The sequence below is a fragment of the Brassica napus genome, chromosome C1, assembly GCF_020379485.1.
Source record: "Brassica napus cultivar Da-Ae chromosome C1, Da-Ae, whole genome shotgun sequence".
Lineage (NCBI taxonomy): Eukaryota > Viridiplantae > Streptophyta > Magnoliopsida > Brassicales > Brassicaceae > Brassica > Brassica napus.
Genome location: NC_063444.1, coordinates 38380989 through 38407626, shown reverse-complemented (window position 1 = coordinate 38407626; position 26638 = coordinate 38380989). Strand labels below are relative to the sequence as shown.

Genomic DNA, 26638 nt, shown 5'->3' with positions numbered 1-26638 from the left:
TAAACTATAATATGTGGTTATTTATCAGTATTTCAAGTTTTCAACAAAAAATATATTCAAAACATAGACTGAAAAATGCATGATGAAGATATAACAAGCAACATTTCAACCAAAATATCAGAATTATCAAAATAGATAATATATACAAATATATAATTGTATTATTAAAAATTTGAATGACGTATAATTGTAATTTTCGTTATTACAATTTAAAGATTACTTCAGTTTAAATTAAATTAAATTTTAAAATATTCAATAAAATTTAATGATATATACGTTTTCAGTTACTAACCTGCCCGTAAAGCGGGCCAAATCCTAGTATATATATAAAAAAAGTTGGTTTTTTCCCTTCTTCTGACAAGTGGCAGGGGAATTTTGCGACATGTGTCATCCATGTATTTTTTCTTAAACATTTTAGGTCCTTCTTTTTTTAGATTATTGCAATTTGGCTAAGTACATTCTAATCATGAACTATCTAATCATTTTCGCACGAACTATTATCGTATGAAGTTTGATAATCTATTTTATTGTTCATTAAAATTCAGAATTGAATAAAGAAATAAATAAAATAATAAAAATATATTTTACATATTTAATTTATTCACAGCTAAAAATAACATAATTTTTGTTAGTTTATTATTTTTTACCATTTTCTATTATTTAATTTACAAATTATATTTTTATGTAACTATTATAAATATTAAATGATAAAACTAATAAGAAGAAATTAGACTGCAATACATAATCTAAACATAAAACTTTCAGTCAGAGAGAAAAAGCAAAATATTATAGTAACACTAACTCAATAAATGTTTGGAGCTAAAAAAAGATCAACAAAGAAGACTAACCTATCTCATCTTACCATATAATGTTTTGGCTAGAACAAGCAGATGTCAGAAAAAGGTAAAATGATAAAATATGAGACAAAACAATCTCCAGAACACAAATGATCGCGATCAAGCACCAGCGCAAAAAACTAAAAAAGCGGGCAGAGAAAGAATAATCCCCGGAAGAACAAAATCACCGCAAAACAAAAGGACGCATGTCTAAAGCACCAGAAGAACAACCACCAGCTAAGAGATAAGAAGCACCTCACAAACTAAACAAGCACATACAAAGCGCTCATGACAGCAAAGAACCACAAAACTCTGAATAGAAGAAACCAAAGTTCCAAAAGACTAACTCCGCACACCTATACCAAGGGATGCATGAGAAGAAGATAAACAACCTGAGTGAGGAAGAATGGAAGCCAACCACCGAGAAACCAAAGCTTAAGCTTGAGACTATAAACAACATTCCAAGCGCACAAAGCATACACAGAGAAAAACACTATCCAAACCTGGAATATCAAATATGGCGAAAGGGAGAGCCACAAGAGACGTGATCAGCGTGAAACGTGCAACGAGATGAGAGAACAATGAGATAAAAAAGAAAATGAAATAAACAAACCGTGGAGTCATCCTCGAGCTATGAAAAAGAGCATAGAAGTCAGCTTATCAAAAACCAGATCTTGAAAACTAAGACGAGCAGAGACTATTGACGGCAAACCATCAACGAGGAAAACAACATCAATGACAATTAAACTCTGACCCAATCCAACGAGATGGAGTTTCTAACCTTAGCCAAAATCTAAGAAAAAAAGAGGACCAATATTGACCGAAAAAACATACAACACCGTAAGAAACAACCGTACAACATGGAACTAATATGCATAATCTATAACAAATACCAGATAATCTCACAAAAAAGAAGGTGAGGAAAAACAAGAGCACAGAGGTGAGTGTTTTTTTAGTGACGGTAAGAAGCACTGCACACCGGAGAGGTAAACGAAATATATAGATGATGATTGCTCAAGGTCAAAAGATGAGAGAGGGTGAAAAAAATACCTAAAAAGAGTAATGTGAAAAATGTGAAAAATTAAAATACAATTTTGACGCCGTAATCTTAGAATCAATGAATACCTAAAGACAAAGTAATTGAAATTCAATATGTTTTACATCAAAAACTCAATTCACCACTAACAAGTAGTATTATACATACAACAACACATTATTAAAAAGACAAACACATAATATATTAACTTATTATCTACTACTACATAACATAATAAAACATCAAATAATGTTCTTCACAAATAAATACTAACTACGTAATTACATCATTAGAAAATCATAAACAATATTCCACGACACTCTCCCTAGTTTGAGATATTATAGTATTCTATGAGATATCCTTTTTACCAAGCATTTCATAATGAATAATCAATATTTTAAAAACATAAAAACTTAAATATATAGTGATATTTTATTGAAAAGTAATAATAAATTGAAAAAAACCAAACCGTAACGGCTGAAAATGCTCTAAGAGCATAAATATCTCGCGATCCTTAGATAGATTTTTCAACTATTTGGTCACTGGGGTCTATAAAATTTTTTATAACCGGTCCCGAAAATCACCCATTAAGGTTCGATATTAGAGAGGTTTCTGCACTATTAGCGGGCTCCATAGACACATGGCGGTCCGCGATTGGTGCTTTTTTAATATATATATTTTTTTTAGTCAGATAAAAAAGAAATTAAAAATAAAAAAAAATTTAACGATTCCCTTTCGGGTTTTACCTATAATCATGGTCTAACAGTAAAAACAAACACAATAAGAAAGATACATTTGTGGTAAATGAAGTGTTGGGGAAATACTTCTGTTATCATTACTATCGACCAGAAGGTCCATATATATACAAGGTATTAGACCGTCATAAGGTCATGTTTATCCTAACAAGATAAGGATAAGGATAAACACTATGTTACGAATATACATGGAATATATACTAGATAAACACATAGTCTCTGGTTGTCTTTATCATGTCCCGGATTGGGCCTGCAGTACGGGCTGGTCCATGGTCGATCATCATTTGGTTTATAACACTCCCCCTTGATTGACACATCCGGTACAGGTTCGTTGCATGCTTAATGTTGCCTCATTAAAACCTCTCCTGAAAAACTCCAAAACCAATGTGGCAAAATGGGAAACCAAGGACAGGAAAAAGAGTACAACACATGAACCCCCCCAGATGAATGCATCACTGTAGTAGACGCATTCCCATCTGGTATCCGAGTCTTCTTGAACGTTGAAGTTGCCTATGACTTGGTGAAGATGATCAGCTGGATTCTCCTTGAATGAACTTGTAAGTCTTGGACGTTGGTATGTCTTTTGGAACTCCATTAAGATGTGGTCAGGATGTACATCTTTGCTGCTGATCACTCCATGTCTTGGTTGAACTGATGGTGCTTCAAACGGTGCTCGGATGGACTTTATAATCTGCAATAAAACTTTACTTGCAGGTCCTTTTTCATGTCCCACGGATTTCTTTGGTTATATGGCTTTCCCAAAACGTGGACATTCAATATATATTGAGTCATAGACCCAGAACACATACGAACAACTTTACTTCATATCTTTCGTTCATTCGGACTTATATCTCTTCGTATGTGCCAATGGCTTTATCCATTGTAACCAATCATTCTTTATTTTCTTTTGTCGATCCATGTTGAGCTATAGACCTTGTCTATATTCGTTCATAATCATGAGTGTCTAAGGTCATACCATCAATAATTATTTGCTGCAATGAAACTCATCACACAATGAATTCGCAGTCATACACTCATGTCCTTTGTACATGGTTATCGATCTTTTCTTGCTTTAGCAATGCTTATAATCATTAAGCCACGACCAGACATCCTTCTGGTCACTATCCTGGTTTATGGTTCTCACTTAGACGTGCTGACTTAATCATACACACACACACACGGCTATGATTTTTCTACAGACTTTCCATATGTAAAACATAGCCTGTTTAATCAATCGATAACTTGTATTATTGAACCTTTGAACCATTAAACCTTTTTCTCTCAGTTGGTCTTTATTATGATCACAAGGAATTATAATATTTTCTGTATGGACCGACTGCACTAAGTAAATACTTAGTCTTTGATATTACTTACAGTTGCTGTATATTACAATCCATAAACAACTTAGGAACAAAGCTTGTTCTATGAGAATTTCTTTCTCATATTTCTATGGTACGTTGATACCTTTATCCAGTGATCCATTTGCTGCTTACTACACCATTATTTCTTTAGTAAATATCCAGACAAAATCAAACTTGATTTTCTGTAGTAACATCCACCATATAGGAGCATATCTCTTTATAAATTGTTCATTGGTCCTTGTGAGTATCCTTGTGTAATCAAGCTATACTTGAACGTTATTTAGAAGGAACATGGACACACTATAACATGTGGTCATGTCCTTTAATCTCACGGAATTTCTTATCTCACAAGATCCATTCACTGGTTTCTTTCTTAGATGGCTTTTCTGTATGTACATGGTTACTACGCCCATCTGTCTTATAATTACTTTGAATTCTTTGAACACCCCACGTCCCTATATAGGTTTTATGAGTACTCTACGTGGGTTCATGATCCTCAGGTTATATCCTTCAAATCCCAAGTACTACAATCTTTTATGAGCTCTTATGTATGTAAATACATCTTTGGTGTTAACACTCTTTATCTTTAGTTTCATACTGTTCCAGACATGATCTAATTAGATTTTGAGATCTTATTATCCAAGACCTTTATACCTTGCAGTTTGGCGTCCCAAACTACATGGTCTGGTACCTTAGATGTGTGGTTGCGCAACCTTATTTCTCTGTCTGAACTGGTTTCTCTTATGAACTCGGATTTGTACGATTCTGAGCACCTTTCATTACTTTCCGAGGTTCCTTATTATTTGGAACTTATTTGTCTATCTCTAATAGACATTGTAGCAACTTGATTGTGTCTCTTAGACATCTAATTCGTGGTGCTTAAGCTGGTATGACATAGTCATTTTTTCTTTTCGGGTCAGTGTGTCTGGCATATATTTCTGCTAGCTTTTATATCTTTTGATCATATTCTTTTAGAACGTCTAGATCATAATCTTTGGTCTGAGGATCTTGCCAAGACAACTATGGTTGATACCATTATATTTCTCTTTTACTCTTTACTCTTTATCAGCCTGATAACTTTCTCCTTTCAAAGTTGGATAATCAGATTACTATCTTTTGTAATCTGTGTTCTTGGCCACTTGATTAAATCATCCATGTTTGGCACAAGATACATTATAGTTTCGTGGAGGAAGTCTTATTTATCTAATATATATTCTCAATCCTCATCTGAGGTTCCATCTTAAATGGCACACATATATGTGGTGGAATATTCGTATTTTCTTAAGATGGTTTGTGTATATGTCTGGTTTATGACCCTTAATCATTCAGAGGTGGGAATGTCTATGCTTACATGTATGGCCTGATGTAAATCAATATTTATATACATAATGTCCTTAAGCTTTAGGCTGGACGTGGGTGATGTACCATTAGTGAGGGTTTTAAAGCTTTCCAGCCGTGTATATTATGGTTGTAAACCATGGAATTCGAATTTATGATATGATCATGGACTGTGGGTTTTAGTCCTCTCTCCCCCTCATGAACATACTCATAATTTCGTAGTGCTTAGGACAGTGGAGCCTTAATTATTTTAGTGATTTTCCCTTTTGTGTACTTATAACACATTGTGAGATTTTATGGGATCACTTTTGTGCCTTAATTAATTTTTCATCATGTTTTGGATCAAGATGGCTAATCTGGTCATGCCATAAGTGTTTATTTTGTGGTGAACCATACTGGTTACCATGGCTTTATGCCTCTTTCATACTGATCCTTAGCATAGAATAAATCAGTAGAAAATATGGGTATAGGCATTCATAATGCTTTTAGGCGATTTTTCAAAAATCTGAAAGGAATCGTATTTTCTTTGCTCACTGGTTCAATGTAGAATGTTATAAATCTTTATAACTCAATGGGTCTGAATAATGTCGTGTCTTTTGCCATTGTCAGTACCAATTAATTGATTTCAAGTGATTGTAGGAAGGTAAAGTTGAACTTATACAATCAAGATGAAGTTAAATCTATGCGAGAAATCAATCTATCAGTGAACTGACTCATTAGTCTACACCCAACAATTGATTTTATGTGATTGCAGGAATGTAAAGTTAAACCTATACAATCAAGGTAAAGTTAAACCTATACAATCAAGGTAAAGTTAAACTATGCATGAAATCAACTATCAGTGGACTGATTATCCTTTTATTAAGGTTTTATTTGTTATTTAATCAAGAATCATCAAGCAAGACCAATCAAGATAATATATAAAAACAAAATCGTTTTTATTATTTCAATAACATAAATGAATAACAAATAAATCAAATCAGATATGAAAACATAAAATCAGAATGTCGGAAAATTATTCAATGTATAATCCGACCTCATGGTCCATGAGTGTCCACTCGGAATCCTCCTCAGATCTCTTCTTATCAAATGTGGCTTTATTAGCTTCAGGGATTTTCATCTCACTGTCTAGTACTTCATAATATATCTCTATGATGTCATTAAACCGTGTGATGTTATCCATCATTTTCTGCTTCTTTTGCTCAATGTCTAATAAATATGAGAACACGTCATAATAGGTGGTGAAACCTTTGGCCTGATGTGATAACAACACTTCCTCTGAATGGAATGTGTCACGAGTTTTGTTTAACAAATCCTCGTTTGTTACCAATTCACCACATAGTCTAAGACTATAGGTGATTCTCATAAGATCAGAGTGATAATTGTCCACGGATTCATAATCCTGGAACCTTAGAGCTTCCCATTTTTTCTTGGATTCGTGCAACAATGGCTCACAGAATCTAGAATTCAAAAATGACCAGAGATTATGAGGATCATTAACATATCCAAACTCGTCTCTTAGGTCCTCACAGAGATGGTGTCGCATAATCATTATGGCTCTGTGTCTTTCACACGCAAGGGTGTCATTGCCATACTTGATGCACTTCCCAAGTCCTCTAGACTTCAAGACGGCTGAAGTGTTTATAGCCCAATCAAGATAATTATCTCCAGAGAGATCAAGGGCTTTGTAATCTGAGGGTATGAAACTCGACATCTGAAATCATTATTCAAAACAGGTCTTAATTAAGTAATCTTTTTAGAAAAATTCATGCTTCATATCAATGCCACACACGGACCAAATGAAATTTTTTTTCTAAATGATGCATTTTCTTAAAACCATACGGTTTAAGGTGTGGATCAATGTATTTTTCAGATTTAAGGTCCTCTTATTTCAAACACAAGGTTTCAAGGCCTTTAGGGATTCTATCTTAGATGATTAGGAAAATGTTCCATATTTTCTTCATCCCATTGGATCGGATCATTTAGTATAATGATTTTTTTCAGTTCAGATCAGATTGCTTGAAAACTATGAATGATCTATATCCCTAACAGTCGAGATTTCATGTTCAGTATGCAATATTAGTATGCAAACAATATGCAATCAAGCAAACCAATTCAATCATGAAATCAGGTTAGGGTTTTCGAAAAATATACCATATATTTATTATTATTTTTTTCGAAAAATAATCAAATCAGAAATTATTGTGACTTAAAAAAAATAAATCAGGAAGATTTGATTTACTCAAGCAATTTATTATATACTTTTCGATTTAAAAATAAATATATTTTCTCAGATATATCTCTGATATTTCGATTTTAAATATTAAAAAAAATATTTTTTTCAATCCTAATCAAGTTCTAGTCGTTATCAATCATCAGGAAAACAAATTTCTCAGACAAGAACAGGAGGTAAAACCTCGGATTAATTTATGAAACCATGATCAGATTTTCAAAAACAATTATGTAACATGCAGTCCTTAACAGTTCTAGTTGATTCAGATCAGATAAGAACATTAAACAGGACAATAATGATAAGTTTAAGCAAGTAACAGTCGGTTTCTTTCAACATATAGCAGTCAGATTTTTTTAAAAAATTGTTTAACTTTCAATCCTAAACAGTTCTAATGTGAAACTATCATCAGGAAAAGTTTTAAACAATTTTAAAATCAGTTTCAGATTAAGAACAGGTTCAAAACAAGTTCAGGTTCGAGATTTTAAAGAGTTTATGGTTTCTGGTTTTATTTTATTTGCAGAGACATGTTGCTAAATATAGCTACATGGCTGCGGATGGGGGTATTAAATACTTTATGGGTTTTAGATGAGTTTTCGATGATACCTGAAAACTTTTGATGGGTTGATCTGTCTATCAGTTAGAGATCTTCCTGGTTAGCTGATGGATTGCTCGGAATTATTGTTTTTGTTGCTGCTTGTTGGAATAGGAGACTGGTATATGGTTGAGAGAGATTTTGGTTTCTGGAACAAATTTTCCGCCTGTATTGTAGCTGAGCGTGGGGGCGCGTCCGAACTCCGATTGATGCGGGGTTAGCGGCGTTGGCTTCGTCTCGTCAAGAGCTTTAATTTGGTATCTGGCTCGTCGTCTGGATCCACCGGAGTTGAGGGATAGAGCTGTTTGAAGTTTGTCGGGAATTAGGGTTTTTACTGCTCGGATTTATTTCTGGTTTTTAGGGTTAGGGTTTATGAGAGCAACGTCGTGCTGATAACGTGTTGTAAATGAAGTGTTGAGGAAATACTTCTGTTATCATTACTGTCGACCAGAAGGTCCATATATATACAAGGTATTAGACCGTCATAAGGTCATGTTTATCCTAACAAGATAAGGATAAGGATTAACACTATGTTACGAATATACATGGAATATATACTAGATAAACACATAGTCTCTGGTTGTCTTTATCATGTCCCGGATTAGACCTGCAGTACGGGCTGGTCCATGGTCGATCATCATTTGGTTTATAACAACATTTATTATTTGTCTCTCTTTTTTCTCTTTTTTTCTTTTACTCGGTTGCCCAATAGTGTTGTTTCCAAGTTTTGCTGCGAAGATGTCGAACAGCTTTGGCGGCACGCCGGCACAGCCGCAATGAACGTCTGTCTTACATTCTCGACGTGGCGACCACAAGGCTAGTCCCTTCGCCCATTCCGGCAGCTTCCGGCCTTGTCCAGCTCTCTTTGAACTGTTCCTCCGTAACACCTATATACCAAAAATATCATTTTACGAGTGGAGATAAAGAAAAAGTTCGTATAGCTAGAAGATATACATAGTTGAGCGAAAGAACGTAGCCGCATGCATATATAATATAATTTTATATATGTATGTAAAAGACAGAATGTTGTACTACGTAAGGCATTTTGAGTATCTACAACGACTATAAGTGCAATAGAAAATATAGATCACTTGTCTCGATCAATTTTCGTTGATATAAAATTTTGACTTATAAAACTTATTTTGGTTGTTCTAGTAAGTGGTAGATCTAAGACTGAATCCAAAACATATTTTCGATTTTTTTTATCTCACATTCTAATTTCGCTAGTGTTATTGTGTGTGTCAGTGCACTACAAGAAAACAGCGGCATACTGAGGGAAAAAATCGTCGGTATGTCGTCAGAATAACGCTATTCCGACGACATACCGACGAAAAAAGTCATCGGAAATAACTCTTCGGAAATTCATCTTTCCTCGGAAATCCCTCGGAAATTTCCGAAGAAATTCCGAGGACCACAAGTTCGTCGGAAATTCCTCGGAATATTCCGAGGAAGATATCGTCGGAATATTCCGAGGGATAAACTTCCTCGGAATATTTCCAAAATTAAAAAAAAAATTTATAAATTTATTTTTTTTAATTGAAATTCGAAAATATAAAATTAAAATTGAAATAGAAAACATATTTAAAATAAAAAAATAATAAAATAGTTTTTATAAATAAAAAAAATGTTTTATAAATACAAAATTAGTTTTAATAAATATAAATATTTTTATAAATATGAAATCATCTTTTTATAAATACAAAATAGTTTTTATAAATACAAAAAATAATAAAATAGTGTTTATAAATAGTGTTTAAAATTGAAATAGAAAACATATTTAAAATACAAAAAATAATAAAATAGTTTTTATAAATAAAAAAAATGTTTTATAAATACAAAATTAGTTTTAATAAATATAAATATTTTTATAAATATGAAATCATCTTTTTATAAATACAAAATAGTTTTTATAAATACAAAAAATAATAAAATAGTGTTTATAAATCAAAAAAAAAAATTTTATAAATACAAAATTAATTTTAAAATATGAAATCATCTTTTATAAATCGAAAAATCGAATTTATATACAAAGAACGTTTTGTATATTTAAAAATAGTTTTTATAAATACAAAAATAAAAAAAAAATAGTGTTTATAAATCAAAAAAATGTTTTATAAATACAAAATTAGTTTTAATAAATATAAATATTTTTATAAATATGAAATCATCTTTTATAAATCCAAAAATCAAATTTATATACAAAAAACGTTTTGTAAATTCGAATTTATATAGAAAAAACGTTTTGTAAATACAAAAATACTAAACAATTTATAAAAAAAAAGTTCTAAATCAATTCAACACAACCAAATCACAATTCTAAACCTATTACACAACAAATCACAATCCTACCCAATCACCCTAACAAAAATCTATCAAAAAACTTCTAAAATCATCAAATCTACTTAAAAACCTAACAAATAGGACCTAAGAGAGTGGGATAGGGTCCTTACATGATTTGTAAGGGAATGGAAAGGATTCGCCAGAGAGATCGTCGCGAGAGAAGGTGGAGAACGCCGGAAGGAGAGAGAGATATTTTCCGTCGGAATTCCCTCAGTATTTTCAATTTCAATTTTTGCGAAATATTTGGCGGCTTGTTTGCCCGGTTAAATGGAAATATTCCGAGGAAATTTCGACGGCCACTTAAATATCCGTCGGAATTTCCTCGGAATATTTTCATTAATTCGAGGAAAAAAAATATCCTGTGCATGTATTTCTATTAATTTATTTTGTTTCTCGGAATTTCCTCGGAATATTCCGAGGAAATACCGAGGAACTAGTGTTTGGGGTTTCAAAACATCAATTTTTTTTGCCGTATTTCATTTATTATACAATTGTAATGCATACCATTGAGGATTCTTTGTATAGATGAGTATAAACCATGAAATAACAAATTTCAAAACGAATTGAAAGTATTCCCTTTACCGTTCATTAAAGTGTATAAGTGTTTCTCTTATGTTGTGGGATTTCATTCATACAATCGGAAAAGTGTTAATTATAGGGTAAGGAACAAATTTTTGACTTCATAATGAACGTAAGACACTTAATAAGGGTTATATAGGTGTTATTCAAACCGCAAAACGTTGTTTTCGGTTTAAAAACCCTATTTCCTCGGAATTTCCTCGGAATATTCCGAGGGAATTCCGAGGAAACCCTTTTCTTCCTCGGAATTCCGTCGAAATATTCCGAGGAAATTCCGAGGAACTAGTGTTTGGGGTTTCAAAACGTCAATTTTTTTTTTAAACGGATCGATCGATGGATATATGTCCAAAAACGCATCGATCGATCACTAAGATGGACCAAAGCATAACAATGTGATTGATCGATTAGATTATCCCATCGATCGATCGAGGATATCAAGTGTTCCTCGGAATTTCCTCGGAATATTCCGAGGAAATTCCGAGGAACTAGTGTTTGGGGTTTCAAAATCTCGAATATTTTTTTATAAACGGATCGATCGATGGATTTATGTCCAAAAACGCATCGATCGATCACTAATATGGACCAAAGCGTAACAATGTGATCGATCGATTAGATTATCCCATCGATCGATCGAGGATATCAAGTGTTCCTCGGAATTTCCTCGGAATTTCCTCGGAATATTCCGAGGAACTAGTGTTTGGGGTTTCAAAATCTCGAATGTTTTTTTATAAACGGATCGATCGATGGATTTATGTCCAAAAACGCATCGATCGATCACTAATATGAACCAAAGCGTAACAATGTGATCGATCGATGGGTATATGTCCAAAAACGCATCGATCGATCACTAGTTCGTCGGAATTTCCTCGGAATTTTGTTAAATCCCTATAATATTTCCTCGGAATTCATCGGTTTTTTCCGAGGAACACATTTTTCCTCGGAATTTCCTCGGAATATTCCGACGGATTGATGTTTCCTCGGAATTCCGTCGGTATATTCCGAGGAAATTCCGAGGATTTCATTTTCCGTCGGAATGTCCGTCAGAATACCGCTGTTTTCTTGTAGTGGTGTGTGCAAATTAAACAAAAAGTAACATTACCTTTGCCCATGGCTGCAGTGGATGAGATTCCACCTTGGACGGTCTTAAGATAACGATCATAATAATTAGCACCTGACCATTTCTGATGAGCCAATGTGTCAACCCCATTGCTCCTCTCTTCTCTCTGAATCCTCTCCACATAAGCCAACATCCCTCTCCTCGCGTAATCCTTTGCAAAAGTATCGACCACAAGAGCATCCGCATGGAAACCCGCAAGGGTTATGAACTGCCAGCAATAGCCGAGCCTAGCGATCCGCGGAATGAACTCCATCATCTGCTGATCCGTCATGCCAGAAGCGTCCCAGTTGAATGACGGTGAGAGGTTGTAGGCAAGCATGACCTCTGGTATCTTGGACTTGACTCCTTCTGCAAATTGGGTGCATTCTTTGAGGTCACGGCTTGCGGTTTCCATCCAGATGATGTCAGCAATCAGTGCAAAGGCCCAGCCACGGACCACTGCTGCTGTGACCGAGCCTTGGAACCGGTAGAATCCTTCTCTGGTCCTGGGCAAGTCCCAGTCCCAGAAAAGATCCACCACACCGAGTTTTGCTGCTAATTCCCGGCCTTGTTCATTTGAAAGGCAGTTCTCATACCTGTTATTCCAACAGGTTATATACAATTGTAAATGAATGACTGAAACATTATTATAGATAAGATTTGAAAATACTATAAATATTTTACTTAACATACAAGGATTATAATTTACAAACTTGATAAGAATATTGTTTAAAAAGAATCTAATCGTTAGTGCTAAAATATAAATAACACTTTTAAATAATCTGTTGCAACTACCGCAACAAAACAATATTAAACCAAACCGAAGTAAAGTCAAACCAAGCTAAATAGAAACCAAACAAAACTAATTTGGATTGACTTTGGTTAAAGTTTTTTAGACCTAAATAAATTGAACCGTACCAAACTCAAACCGAACCATAATTAAATCGAAATATCCGCACCCCTAGTAGTTAGCGAAGAGTAGCGAAGAAGAAAGCTTTTCGAACCAGCACCAGGGAGCTTGCTTTAATCCATAAAGCGACTTTTTCAAAAGACACACCTTGTTTTTATCCGAGCCACGGAAGCCAGGAGGTGGTCGCATATAAACCTCTTCTTTCAAATCACCATGGAGAAATGCATTATGGACGTCCATTTGATGAACTTCTCAGTTTCGAAACGCAGCGATTTGAAGAAAAGTACGCACTGTTGTCATCTTTGCAACAGGTGCAAATGTTTCTTCGTAGTCTTCACCTTCAACCTGACTGTTCCCACAGACGACTAGCCGTGATTTTCGACGTTCTAGAGTACCATCAGCGCGAAATTTAAATTTGAAAACCCATTTGCAGCTGAGAGCATGTTTCTCTGGGGGTAAGTCAACAACAATCCACATATTGTTATCTTCAAGAGCAAAGTATTCATCTTGAATTGAATCTCTCCATAGCTCATCAAGAATGGCTTGTCGGTAAGAGGTTGGTTCTATCAAGGAGGAGATAGCAGCAAGAAAGTGTCGATGACTCTCTGATAATCGCGAGCAATCAACGTAAAACTCAAGTGCGTAAGGAGTTTTCGTACAAGAAGCAGCAACTGGTAAAATAGTTTGCAGAACGTAGTCTTGGAGCTTAGAAGGTATATTCCTGATTCGAAGACCACGTCCAAGTTCTTGTATTGGAAGAACCGTAGTAGGAGCAATCTCTGTTGCAGTCGGTGGTAAAGAGACATGTGAAGTCGGAGATAAGGGCTCAGGTGTCTCTATAGCCGTAGTAGGTGTCTCTATAGCCGTAGTAGGTGTGTCGGTGTCGCCCGAGTCAGTCGGTGGAGATAAAGGCTCAGTCATGGAGCCAAGGTCAATTGCAGGTTCCGATGTAGGCTCAGAATCCGAAGTAACCTCTGGTGACATGGGAATAGAGGAATCATGAACTATATCAGGTACGGATGGAGAGACAGAGACAGTAGGAAGTATCAGTTCCTCCGGAGCAGGTGAGACTTCTAGTAGAACTGGAGTTTCAACAGAAGATGCAGGAGCCGAGGAATTCGTTGCATAAGGAAATTCCGATTCACATAAAACAACATCTCTACTTGTAAAAAATTTCTCAGTGTCAGGGTTAAGAATACGCCATCCTTTCTGTCCGTGAGGGTAGCCTAGAAACACTCCTTTAATTCTTCGAGAAGCAAATTTGTCTCCCTTATGATGCTGGTTGTGTGCGTAACACAGAGAGCCAAAGACACGAAGATGACTCAACGGAGGCGGTCTGTTGTAAAGTAACTCATATGGTGTCTTACCATTGAGTAAAGGGGTCGGGGTCCTATTAATTAGATAGGCAGCAGCCATGATACATTCTCCCCAATAAGTAATCGGAAGAGAAGCTTGAAAGCGTAGAGCCCTTGCGACATTTAAAATGTGCCGATGCTTTCTTTCAGCTCGACCATTCTGCTGAGGCGTTCCTGCACAGGATGTCTCATGCATAATTCCTTTGTCTCGAAAATATTGTGCCATACACATGAATTCAGTTCCATTATCGCTGCAAAGTTTCTGTATGTCCGTATGAAACTGATTGTGAACCATAGATATGAAGTGTCGAATAGTCTTGGAGACATCAGTTTTAGTCGGCAATAAGTAGAGCCAGACACTGCGCGAATAATCATTGACGAGAGTGAGAAAGTATCGAGCGCCAGATCTCGCTGGAGTTCTATAAGGCCCCCACAAATCACAATGTACCATCTCAAATAAAGCTTTAGTTTTATTAGAACTTATAGGAAAAGGACATCTTGTCTGTTTGGCGCGGATACAAGTCTCACACACCTTATTTCGAGAAACACTATCAATAGAAACTGAAATAGGTAAAAAATCCAACACTTTAGAAGAGGGATGTCCTAAGCGATGGTGCCAAACATTGGAGGTCACAGACTTGTCTTGATGAATTGCGCCTGCAAACTCCATCCCTCGCAGAAAATAAAGACCTTCCGACTGCTCAGCCACTCCAATCAGCGTCTTCGTAATGCGGTCCTGAATCAGTCCAAGTTTATCAGTAATCTGAAAAATAAACTTTTTCAGTCGTGCTAACTGAGACACGGAGATTAAATGACAGTGAAGTCCGTTTACGAACAACACATTCTGAATCGTAAGATTAGAGCTCAAGACTGCGGTTCCTTGCTGTGTTGCAAGTGTAATTCTGCCATCAGGTAATTTGACAGGCAACGAGATTGTATCTCGTATGTCAGTAAGAGAGGCGAGTGAACCGGTCATATGGTTCGTAGCCCCTGAATCAATTATCCAAGAAAAGGTAAGAGACATACCGCTTAGCGTATTAGGTGGTGTCTTACGCTCATTCAACATGGTCACTAGTGTTTTCCATTGTTCGTCGTTAAGACCAGTAAGACCAATCCGATCGGAGGAAGTGATCGTATTAGAGGAATGTTGCAGAGGAGGGCCATGAGAGACTGCATTCGCTCGAGCAGGGTCAGTAGATGGTGGACGAGTAGATGCTGAGGAAGATCCACGTCCAGTACCAGTACCTGATGTAGAACGTCCACGAGGTCTGTCACCCCACCAGTCGGGATATCCAAGAGTACGGAAGCAGTTCGATGCAATGTGACCTTTGCGACCACAGCTAGTGCACACAAGTTTCATTCTTTCCTCTTTGGAAACGTAAGCAGCGCTAGAAGATGAAGAAGACCCAAAGCTCTGGTTCTTACGAACCGCATGAGCCATCGTTTCAATCTTCTCATCTAGAGTTCGAGTCGTATGTTTAGAATCCTCATCTTGAAGAAGAGCACTGTATGCAACGTCAAGTGACGGGAGAGGATCACGGGAAAGAAGATTAGACTTAACTGAACTGTGAAGTGATTCTTCGAGTCCTTTAAGGAACTCATAAAGCTTATCCTCTGCCCTTTCTTTCTCAAGGTCGATACCGATAGAGCAGCCGCAGTTCTTTGTATTACGATGCTCCGCTAACGCTGTCCAGAGTTGCATCAGTTTCCCATAATATGCTTCAATGGACCGTCCATGTTGTCTGCAAGTCGCAAGCTCCGCCTTAATACGTTGAACCCTCTGTCCATTGTTAACGGAGTATCTCCTACGTATATGATCCCAGTAGTCGCTTGCGATCTCAAGGTGGGAGAGATTAGAACGGACTGATTCAGTAATAGTCGTTTTAATCCAAGACAAGACTAAAGAGTTGTTGGTCCACCAATCATCTAGATCATCAGAGTCTTGATGTGTCTGTGAGATCGAACCATCAACAAAACCAAACTTCTTTCTTGCCTTAAGTGCCATCCACAAATTAATAGTCCACTCATTGTAATTGGGGCCTTTGAGTAAGGGTTGAGATATCACCGATTCTGGATTGTCGCTGGACGATAGGTCATATGGTGATATTGTACGCCGTCGAACCTCGACGCGAGACTGCAAAGAGGAAGTTTTCACGCCAGATTCTTTGGTGACGTCATCGCCGTCGTTGCTTTCCATAGTCGTTGCTTCCCATAGTTTCGAGTCAAAGAGAAGAGAATGAAAAATTTCAAAAGATCAAAGCTAAGTATTTGTGTTTAAAGCTCTGATACCATGTCAAGAAACTAGAAGGTATGTAGAAGAGTTTCTTGTATTGATCAAGGTCAAAGACCAGAAGTATATATACACGCTAGATGACCTAATGTCCTACGGTATGTACACCGATATTAAAAGAATATTAACATAATAGATTACAAGTAAAATATATGGGAATATCTTGGGTGTATATCCTCAATACATGCTCATTCTCGCCTCCCTCTGCTTTCTGCGAGAGAAACATGGTTGTTATTAGATAATTAAGGGTTATTATTCCATATTTTTAGTGTTAACTAAACTTATAAAACATAATTAAAGTGTCTCACGTAATCCAGGATTGGCGTTAATGGTCTAAAATGTAGGAGATTAAAACCTGATGCATGCAACTTTACGGATGGAAATTTATCACATTATCTATGACTGATTTAGTTAATGGTCTCTAAATATAATATTTGGAGGCTTAATAATCGAATTGGTAAACAAAATTAATAATAATAATCTATCGTATTTTTCCGGAGAATTCACGGTGGGAAGTTTGTTAGAACGTGTAGAAACTACAGTTTGACAGACGATCAAATTATCTTAAAACGTGGCAACGGAAAACTTCGAACGAAGCAGTTTCATGAAACGAGAACACCGATAACAGCCATAAAAGATAATTTCTTTAATATTCTCTTTATGACACGTGGTACTCGCGGTCATAGTTCCACACACTATTAAAACCCAAAAAAGTAAATTGTTCACTTGGTTCAGAACCTATGTTGTATGGAATCGGAAGCGGGTACGTCAAAAATAAATCATTTAGAAGCATAGAATCGAATTTTTAAAAAAAATTAGGAAGCAGGTACATTATAGAAGCGTGTATAATATAATATATATAATATAAATAAGAATTTATACACAAAATAAGAAAACTAGATATTGAAAAACAATGTGACTAGAGTATTAAAAAAAAATTGAGTTACGTAAGTTAACGAGCTAGAAAAAAAATCAGATGGCTACGGATAAACATTCATATTAAATGTTTCTCAAAAAGATAAAGTTCGTATTATGTGATAAATAATTAGGTACTAGAAGTTTTTCTGCGCCATTAAATAGTAATTTTTAGCATAACATCTTTTATTTTAAAAGAAAAATTTTAATTTATATTTCAACATTATTAATTTATATTTTAATTTCAATTGTTATGAAAAATCATAAATGTATTTTTGTAATCTTATTTTTTTTATTTGGTATAACTAATTAAATTTGATTTTATTTAAATTTTAATAAAGATAAAATTAGATTTTATAAAAATAGTTTTAATTATATTATTGTGTTTAATGATTATTTATTTTATATATATATATATATATATATATAAATATCTTCCCATCTAATTTTAAATATATACATATATGTACATATATACATATATATATATATATATATACATATAAATATAAATTCTAATAAATTTGAGACTTTGTTTGTTTTAGTTAAATTGAAAAATCTTTTTGTTAATTTAAACGATGAAGATGAACAGAAAAATTTAAATAATGTTTAAATATTTAACTATTAATTTTTTTTGGATTAGTGTTACTTTATTTAGTTTATTTTTATTAATGTGAGATAAATATATACATATATATTATTATTTTAATTGTGATATATGAATTATTAATATATTTAATAGTTTACCATAAATAAATATTTATATGGAAAATTGACATTAATGATGATATATGAGTTATTTTATTACCATATTTAAAATCCCTGCAAAAAAAATTAAATTTTTATAAGGAACTTTTACATCTCACAATTAATATGATGTCATGTCTCTATTTTCTAAAACCATGTTATTTATTTTAAGTGTCATGTCATTTTTTTCAGCGAGAATGATTGAAGTGGCGACGTGTGTATAAATCATTTCGCAAATATAGTTTAGGGGATTTTTATTAGGCTTAAAGAAAGTTAATAAATTAAATATGTGTGCAATTAGAATTTTAATTGTGTTAAATGAATACTCCAATTGGGCCATACATATTTACGTTCGTGAAACTGCACTTACTTCTCTGTGTTGAGATCTCCGTACGCTTCCGGTCAACACTGAGTTCGCTTCCAACTCTGAAACGTGCGTTTCTATTACGATTCTAAATACCTCTTTTTAAGAATCGTGATTCCCATGCGATTCCAAGCGATTTTGAGCGATTCTGTTTTCACTTCCGGTTCCGGAGCGGGAATCGTAGCTCCGTGGACGATTCCGCTACGATTCCGTGCAACGTAATTCAGAACTCGAGAGCACTTCAAATGGAGTTCTATGAGTTTTAAACTTTCATATATATCTGTGTGTATATATATATATATTATATGCATATGTTATTATAGAGTTCATTATTTTATGGAAACCAAACCCAAAGTTTTTAATTTTTCATGTTTTAAGAAACTTCGCGGTCAGAGTTCCACACTGTATTAAAACCCAAAAAAATAAATTGTTCACGTGGTTCAGAACTTAAAAAAACTTTCAACGGAGGTTATATCCATTGGGATTTTAAACTTTCATATATTTGTATATATGTATATGTATATATTATATATGCGTATGTAATTGTGGGATCCATTATTTTATAGAAAATTTAATCCAAAATTTTCTAAACTTTTATTTTTCAATAAATTTTTGGTTGGGGTTTCCGTAAACTAATGGATCCCACAATTACATACGTATATATAATATATACATATATATATATATATATATATTAAAATTTAGAACTCCAACAAAAAAACTCATAAAAGTTTGTAAGAAAAAAAGATATTATTATAATAATTTATTTAAGAACTCCAATTGTTTTCTGCCATATATGTATGTCGTTCAGAAACAGGTTTTTTAAGTTGTTAGTTTTTTTTTTCTTTTAAGTTGTTAGTTAAAAACATTTATCTTTCCTCTTTCTTAATTGTTCATTATTTTTTATTTTTTAATTTTGAAAACTGTGATAGTAACCTTTCTCCATCCCCGGTCCTTTAATCATGCTCAATACGTTCATAGCATGCAGCAGCCAAACCCGTGCCTACCGTTGTAAGAAAAAAATACAAGCCTCAGACTCCTTAATTTTCAATCAAATTTTAGGGTCCCACTTATGCGTACAATACATTAGTTTGTGGGGTATGATTTAAATGTACAATACATTACATTAGTTTGAAAATGTTAAAAATATTTGCAGACATATTTGTAACATTTAGCTCAAGAGCCACCGGCCACCGACAGACAACTTTGATGAAGCGGCTCTTGTAGAGAGAAGTTAGAGCAAATAAAGAGAGAAAAAAAGTTGCTTGGCAATCCTATCTTTCCAATTTGTTTCTGTCGGTTTCGTTGCTCTTTTTAGTCTTAACTTCTATACTTTTTCATTTTTCTTATTTTGTAATTTCCTCTTTTTTTTTGTTATTGTAGCCCATCCACGTATATAAACCAAAATAATATTTATTTTTTCCTCAAATGTACCGGTAGAGAAATTATAAAATAACCTTAGCCTAGTAGAGAATTTCAATTTGGATGTTGCCCTTTTCTGGCATTTGGTTAATTGTTAAAATAAATTTGTATCTAACTTTATACTGTAATTTTAGTCTGATATTTTTAATCTAATGTTTCTAAAATTGTATCCAACTCATAGTTATGTGGCTGAGATAAGTTAGATCTTACATTTTGTAAGTTTAAAATTGTGACCCGTTTGTTTTTTTTTTGCTAAGATGGTTCAGACTTAAGATTATTCTTTGTACTTTCTTTTATTCATCTATGATATTTATAATTTAGCAAAAAAAAAAAATTGTATCTAACTCTTTTCTGGCATTTGGTTAATTATATGAATGCATTTTTACTAGATACACATATCTAACTCATTTAGGTCAACTTCCACCCCAAAACCAAATTACTAGAAAAAGAAAATTAATGACATTGATATTCCAAACCATCGCATCCGATATATGGGAAGATGTAATACGATATTGAAGTTTTTAGGAGAAAACGGACAAAAGAGAGTGTTAGCACTGGTCGTTGATTAAATCAAGAAGCTACTTGGACGTGGCCGGAAACTACGTCACTATAAACAGATAAACTGATCATATATAACTGGATTTTATATTGAAACTTGGACATTGGAAGGTGTGCCCCAGTATGGGCTTTAGGATTAGAATGATATTAGCTCAATAACACATTCGGATCTAGCCATTCGAGGGACCTGAAGCCAGTACATATATATCAGTTGAATACATTGATTCAAATACTCTACGAGATTAGGAACAAATTTCAAATGCTTTTACTAATATATGTTCTTACAAATTCTTGTTTTAGACATCTATCTTTTGCAAATGTCATATAATGTCTTTATGTTGCTGCCTTTTTTCGGGATCAAAACAGTTGCCTGCTCAAGATCATATCTTATAATTGCAACTAGCAATATGAGATTAGAGAAAAGGATAGTTATGATGTAGTAACCAGGTAATGGTGGACAAAAATACCAAATTCAAAACGGGCCAATCGCTTGAACAGTTAAACTTTCAACTTAACAGCTTTACGGCTATGTAGCATGATTATCGAGGGGTCTGAGGTCCTTAGCGGAATATAAGAATCTGTCTCTTAACTTTTAACTAAAAAAAGCTAAGAGCCGGTTCTTAAATAAAACATTAAGAACCCCCAATAATCATGCTATTAGAACAACTTCGTCAGTCAAGCTCCAAAATGAGATTCTTAAAGGTACAATATTATTATTTTAATTCTTTTTGTTTAACTGTTTTTTTTTTTTTGCTAAATGTTTAACTGTTTAAAGTCAAAATGTCTAAACTAGTAATGCATTGACAGATGTGGAGACTCGAACCTATTCCTGTAGCCGGGTGTAGCCATGCCGTATGGCCCGTATCAACTGTCATCTTTTGCCGGTGTAAAATTTTAAGAAGTTTTACAAGCTTAAATATAATGGGAAACTGCAGACTACAGAATATCAATATTCAGTAGACATGCAGCGTACAAAGATTATGTTCAGTTTGGTTTTGATATAAACTTATAAGTAGGACTAGACAAAATATCCGTAAATTTTGGTCGATTCGTTATTATTCCGATTCGAACCGAAAAATCTGAATATATATAATTTTACGAATCAAAGCAAATACTAATATGCAATATCCGCAAGAAAACAAAGAAAATCACAAATACTAATATTTTTAGGAGCGGATATCCGTATGCATACATATACATATATTTAAAGAATTATATATAATATATATGTTATATTCTGTATAGGTTTTACAGTATTTATATTTATTATATTAGTTATTAGGATTTTAAAAGGTAAATAAATTTTTACTTTTGTAATAAAATATTATTTTTATATTATTTTAGGATTTTAATTAATTTTTAATTTTATTACTTTACGAATTGAATCGGATATCCGGTCAAAAATCTAAAAGATTTCGTATATCGGGATACTTAATATCCGGATAGTTACGAGTCTAATTAAATCAGATAATTAATTATTTAGACGAAAAAGATCGGATCACGAAGATCTCCAAAACCCCGATATAGGATTCTAAGATACGGTCGCAGTGCAAAAAACCAAACGGACCTGGAGACTCGCCTTTAATCTCACCCATTGAATGGCCATATTTTGGGTCGTACATTCTGGGCGACTACTTCTAACAAAATAGCATATTTAATGGGCTGAACCATTTGTAAACTATAGTATCTTGTTGCTATTATTGTTTTTTTAGCCTTGAAGTCTTTTTTAACTTTGATGTTTTCTTCCATAATTGTTTTTTTTTTCTGCTTCAGAATATTTACTAATCTATTTTATTAAAATAGAAGTCACAATAATCTTTTTAAAAATGGATCATTCCTAGAAGTCATTAATCGAAAAACATTTCATTTATGTCTCATTATTAACCAAGAATCGATGACAAAAAAAATATATATATTAACTAAGAATCTTTTCAAATTAATCTAAAAAAATATTATTTCCCCCTTAACTAGCGAACTGTATTTAAATATTTCACTAACCCTTGATTAAATTCTGACCAAATCGGGTCAGATTAATAATGGGAATAATTTACCATATTCTTATGTGTTAAACAATTATATTCACATAAACCAAGTTTTGAACGTTATAAACATGTATTAACATACTCAAACTTTGGGAACAAATTATCATATTCTTATAAGATATTCAACCGGACTATATTCGTTCTTTACTAAGACTCACCTAAACCATACTTCTAAAATTCAAATAGATCCATATATAAAACCATGATCGGTACATGCACAATACATATACCCAATATCATATACATTTGAGTTATAGCTTTCAAATATATTGGCCCATTTATATGATCTATGTAATGTTTTAATAGGTAAGATGTTTTGTATATTTATGTTAAGCTCAATTTAATAAGATAATAATATGTTTGATTTAAATTAGGCTTGCGGGTTCGGGTACTCGGCTCGGTAGTTTAGAATTCGAGTAGTTAGTTTCGACCAAAATCTTTCCAAATTAAACCGGAAAACATTCGAATCGTTCCAAATTTTTTCACCGAAACTAAACAAACGTTTTTAGTTTTGATTATATTTCGGTTAAAAATTTTGTACGACTTGGGTAATTTCACGTAATTTACTGAAACTAATTGATTACTGAACTGAACCAAAAACTAATTTTTTTTTTAAACCTGTCGAAACGAAAGGAGCTTCTCACCAAAATTTTGGTTTGGCAGGATTGGTTCGGTTCAACATCTAATGCCTAATTTAAATTGTAATATAATTAATACTAATTTTTTATCAAATTTAATACTAAATGTTTTAATAATATAAATAATTAATACAAAATGTTTTGAAATTAGTGTATTTAAATATTGTAAAATTTTCATAAGATGCAAATTTTACTAAACTCATTAATTTTTTATTACTTATAATTTTTGATATGATATTTAAACGATATATAGTTACATAAAAAAAATCCAAATTAGTTAATCTTTTAAGTTGTAATCAAATGCAAATCTAATAAGTACTACAAAATATATAATAAGCAGCTATAAATACATGTGATAGTTAAAAACAATTAATTAAATGATAAACATGTAAACTATATCATTCTGGTGTTTAAAAAATTCATATAAACATTTTAAAAGATGTTTGATGTACATATATTTGCCACTGATGGTATAACATAAGATTTCTACATATATAAATGGGAAAACAATCACCCGTGTAATTGCACAGGTCAAATCTAGTACTAGTTAATAGTATTACAGTTAATTAAAATCTATACTATTAAAAAGAAATCATTTTAAAAAAGTTATTGTAAAATTATTTGGACCTATTAGTTAGATTTAACCTATATATATATATACAACCAAAGGTTATAGCATAGTCTTATTATATCAACCAAATTTTATGTCTGGTTAAAATTGGTCAACGCATCCATCTAAATATACAAAGTTATGATTATTATTTTATACATTACCTAAGATATTTTTTAAATAAAATACATTAATGTCTTAGTCGTGAGTCCGATGGTATATATTCTTAATGTTTTGACGAACCACCATAGAATATGTATTCATGCTTCTGTAAATTGTTTTGGTCAAATGCTTATGTGAATTTTGCAGATTATATTTGCAACACTATGTTAGTCGTCACCATCTTGCAGTTTTCGCTTCATGTTTTTAAAACACATAATATGTTAACCCTATATTAAAATTAATTCTGGCTCTGTACGGTTCTCCGCTATCTCCAGAGCTCTGCTTCTCCAGCTTGTGCTGTGTGGCGGAACATGCCAATCATGTCTGATTGTTAATGAGTCGGTTTATTATTCAGTATGTTTCAAAGATGATTCTTATCGGTCCGATTGAAAACATGTCATATGCGGGACGGATTGAGCCAGAGAAGACAAAGAAAAAGAAACAGAAGAAGATCAGACCAAATTTTCATCGATTAATGAAAGATTTTAGTTTCAAAATAAAGGAATTTTAGATTTGAAATTATTTGCAATCTAGACACTTAACAAGTAACTATCTCTATAGAATTATCAATTTATTCTTCAACATGTTCATTCACAAACATAATTACAAAATAATAATTTATTAAAAATAGTTATAAACATATAAAATGGAACAATTTATTTCAAAATTTGCATTTCAATCAATTCTTTCAAATAAATTCACACATAACTACACTAGAAATACTCTAAATAAAATATATATTTACAATAATAAAAACTTATTTATTCAATTCATATAAACAGAAGCTTTCTACCATACGTATTTCCTATTGCTTTTGTTAAACAAAATAATGGCTATATCATATGACTCATAAATTTGGGAGATGTTAAATCTTTAATCAAGATCTTTCCAAAACGATTATTTATCATTTTCATCTAAACTTTACAAAAGCTTTGATTTAATGCGTGATTTCCAGAAATCAGAAAGCTTTTACGAATCACACTTCAGGTCGGTCGGCGTTTTAAAGTTTTTTTTAGCAACTGCGTTATTTTTAGTGTGAATAAACTTTGCCCTTTCTCGTGGTGTAGACTCCATCATGATCCTCTCTGATTCACAATTTCTTATCAACACAATCAACAAGAGCGACATGAAGCTGGAGATCTATGGTGTTTTACGAGATATCTAACTTCGGTCTCGATCATTTAAGTCAATTGTGTTTAAGTTTATTTCTAGACCGTTTAATGTTATGGCTGACTCTGTAGCCAAACAAGCTCTCTGGGTCTCAAACCCATTTTAAGTTTAATAAATCATTTGGTTGAAAAAAAAAAGTCTTTATGTTAAAACAAATACAGTAGAAATTCCATTAATTAATACTTGATAAATTAATAAATATAATAAATTAATAAAAAATTCAGTTTCAAGTTGGGCCAATGTAAAATATGACACAATGCAATAGTTGTTTTCAAAAAACTTTATGTAAATATATATAGTTCTCATATAGCCATAAATTAATAATTATTGTATATAAAGTTTATATAAATATAAAGAATAGATTGTATAGTGTGTTTTTATTCATAGTGAAGTTTATCTTAATTTTTCTTAATATTTCTAAATACATTGATGTTATTTTATCATTTTACACTTCAAATACATTTATACTGACGACACATGTATCCAAATATAAACTACTTAAAACACATTAAATAATACATAAAAAGGAACTAATTTTTTTCATTAAAACAATATTGTTCAACAAAAAGTAAGTAACTTACTAGAAAAATAGAAGGAAATTATTGATGACAAACAACTCTAAAAATTAACCAAAAAGTTAATCAAAAGTTAAACCAACAAAAATGCAAGAATTACAAACATTAGTGTTTATGGTATTCACTTGGGTGATCAAATACTATCATATGATGCTAACACAATCAACCATTTTTAATTTTTAGGTATAAAATCACTAATTTAATTTTATCCTCTATCATGAAGTTAATACAAATTTCCATTGGTCAATCACAAGTTAAAATGCATTACTCTTAAATCTTAATAACCACTAAACATCTTAAAATCAATTTACATTTGCTAAATATACTAGACACTTAATTAAATAATTGATTCATTCGACCATTATATCAAACATATTTCAAACATGAAAGTATTTAACATTTAGATTAAGAGAAATCAAGTGCAATTAACACATCAATCAAACAATTATTATTGTAAACTAAACCCTAAGCATCATATTCTAACACATAGCCACCTTAATCTACCCAGCCCAAAAACTCAAAAGGCTACTCACCAAAAGACATGAACATACAAAGTATTTTTATAGTTCTTTGAAGATTCGTGTTTAAAAGGAATAGAAGAGATATAATCAAGATAAATCAAAAGTAATACAATATACTAGAGAAAGAATTACAAAAGATGGATCTTATAATGAGAGGAAATAAGAAATCTAGGATTAGATAGTTGTATTTATT

At 32.8% G+C, this 26638-nt stretch overlaps 2 protein-coding genes across 2 annotated transcripts; both read right to left on the bottom strand.

The window, feature by feature from the left end:
- Window positions 1-6341: 6341 nt before the first annotated feature.
- LOC125579993 lies at window positions 6342-7040 on the bottom strand. The gene has a single exon (XM_048743922.1). The coding sequence runs from the start codon at window positions 7038-7040 to the stop codon at window positions 6342-6344; it is 699 nt and encodes a 232-aa protein (XP_048599879.1).
- A 1900-nt stretch (window positions 7041-8940) lies between these two features.
- On the bottom strand, window positions 8941-13316 carry LOC125579992 (isocitrate lyase-like). The gene is made up of 3 exons (XM_048743921.1): window positions 13177-13316; window positions 12170-12762; window positions 8941-9038 (listed from the first exon to the last, which is right to left on the bottom strand). Exons 1-3 carry the CDS (start codon window positions 13314-13316, stop codon window positions 8941-8943), a joined length of 831 nt encoding a protein of 276 aa, XP_048599878.1.
- Window positions 13317-26638: the final 13322 nt, after the last annotated feature.

What these genes read in the sequence shown, in the direction of transcription:
- LOC125579993 (XM_048743922.1), bottom strand. Translation starts at nt 7,040, where the DNA reads ATGTCGAGTTTCATACCCTCAGATTACAAAGCCCTTGATCTCTCTGGA.
- LOC125579992 (XM_048743921.1), bottom strand. Translation starts at nt 13,316, where the DNA reads ATGGACGTCCATAATGCATTTCTCCATGGTGATTTGAAAGAAGAGGTT. An exon ending in GGATTAAAGCAAGCTCCCTG is followed by an intron (nt 12,763 to 13,176) that starts GTGCTGGTTCGA and finishes TTGGAATAACAG; the next exon opens with GTATGAGAACTGCCTTTCAA. An exon ending in CACTGCAGCCATGGGCAAAG is followed by an intron (nt 9,039 to 12,169) that starts GTAATGTTACTT and finishes TTTGGTATATAG; the next exon opens with GTGTTACGGAGGAACAGTTC.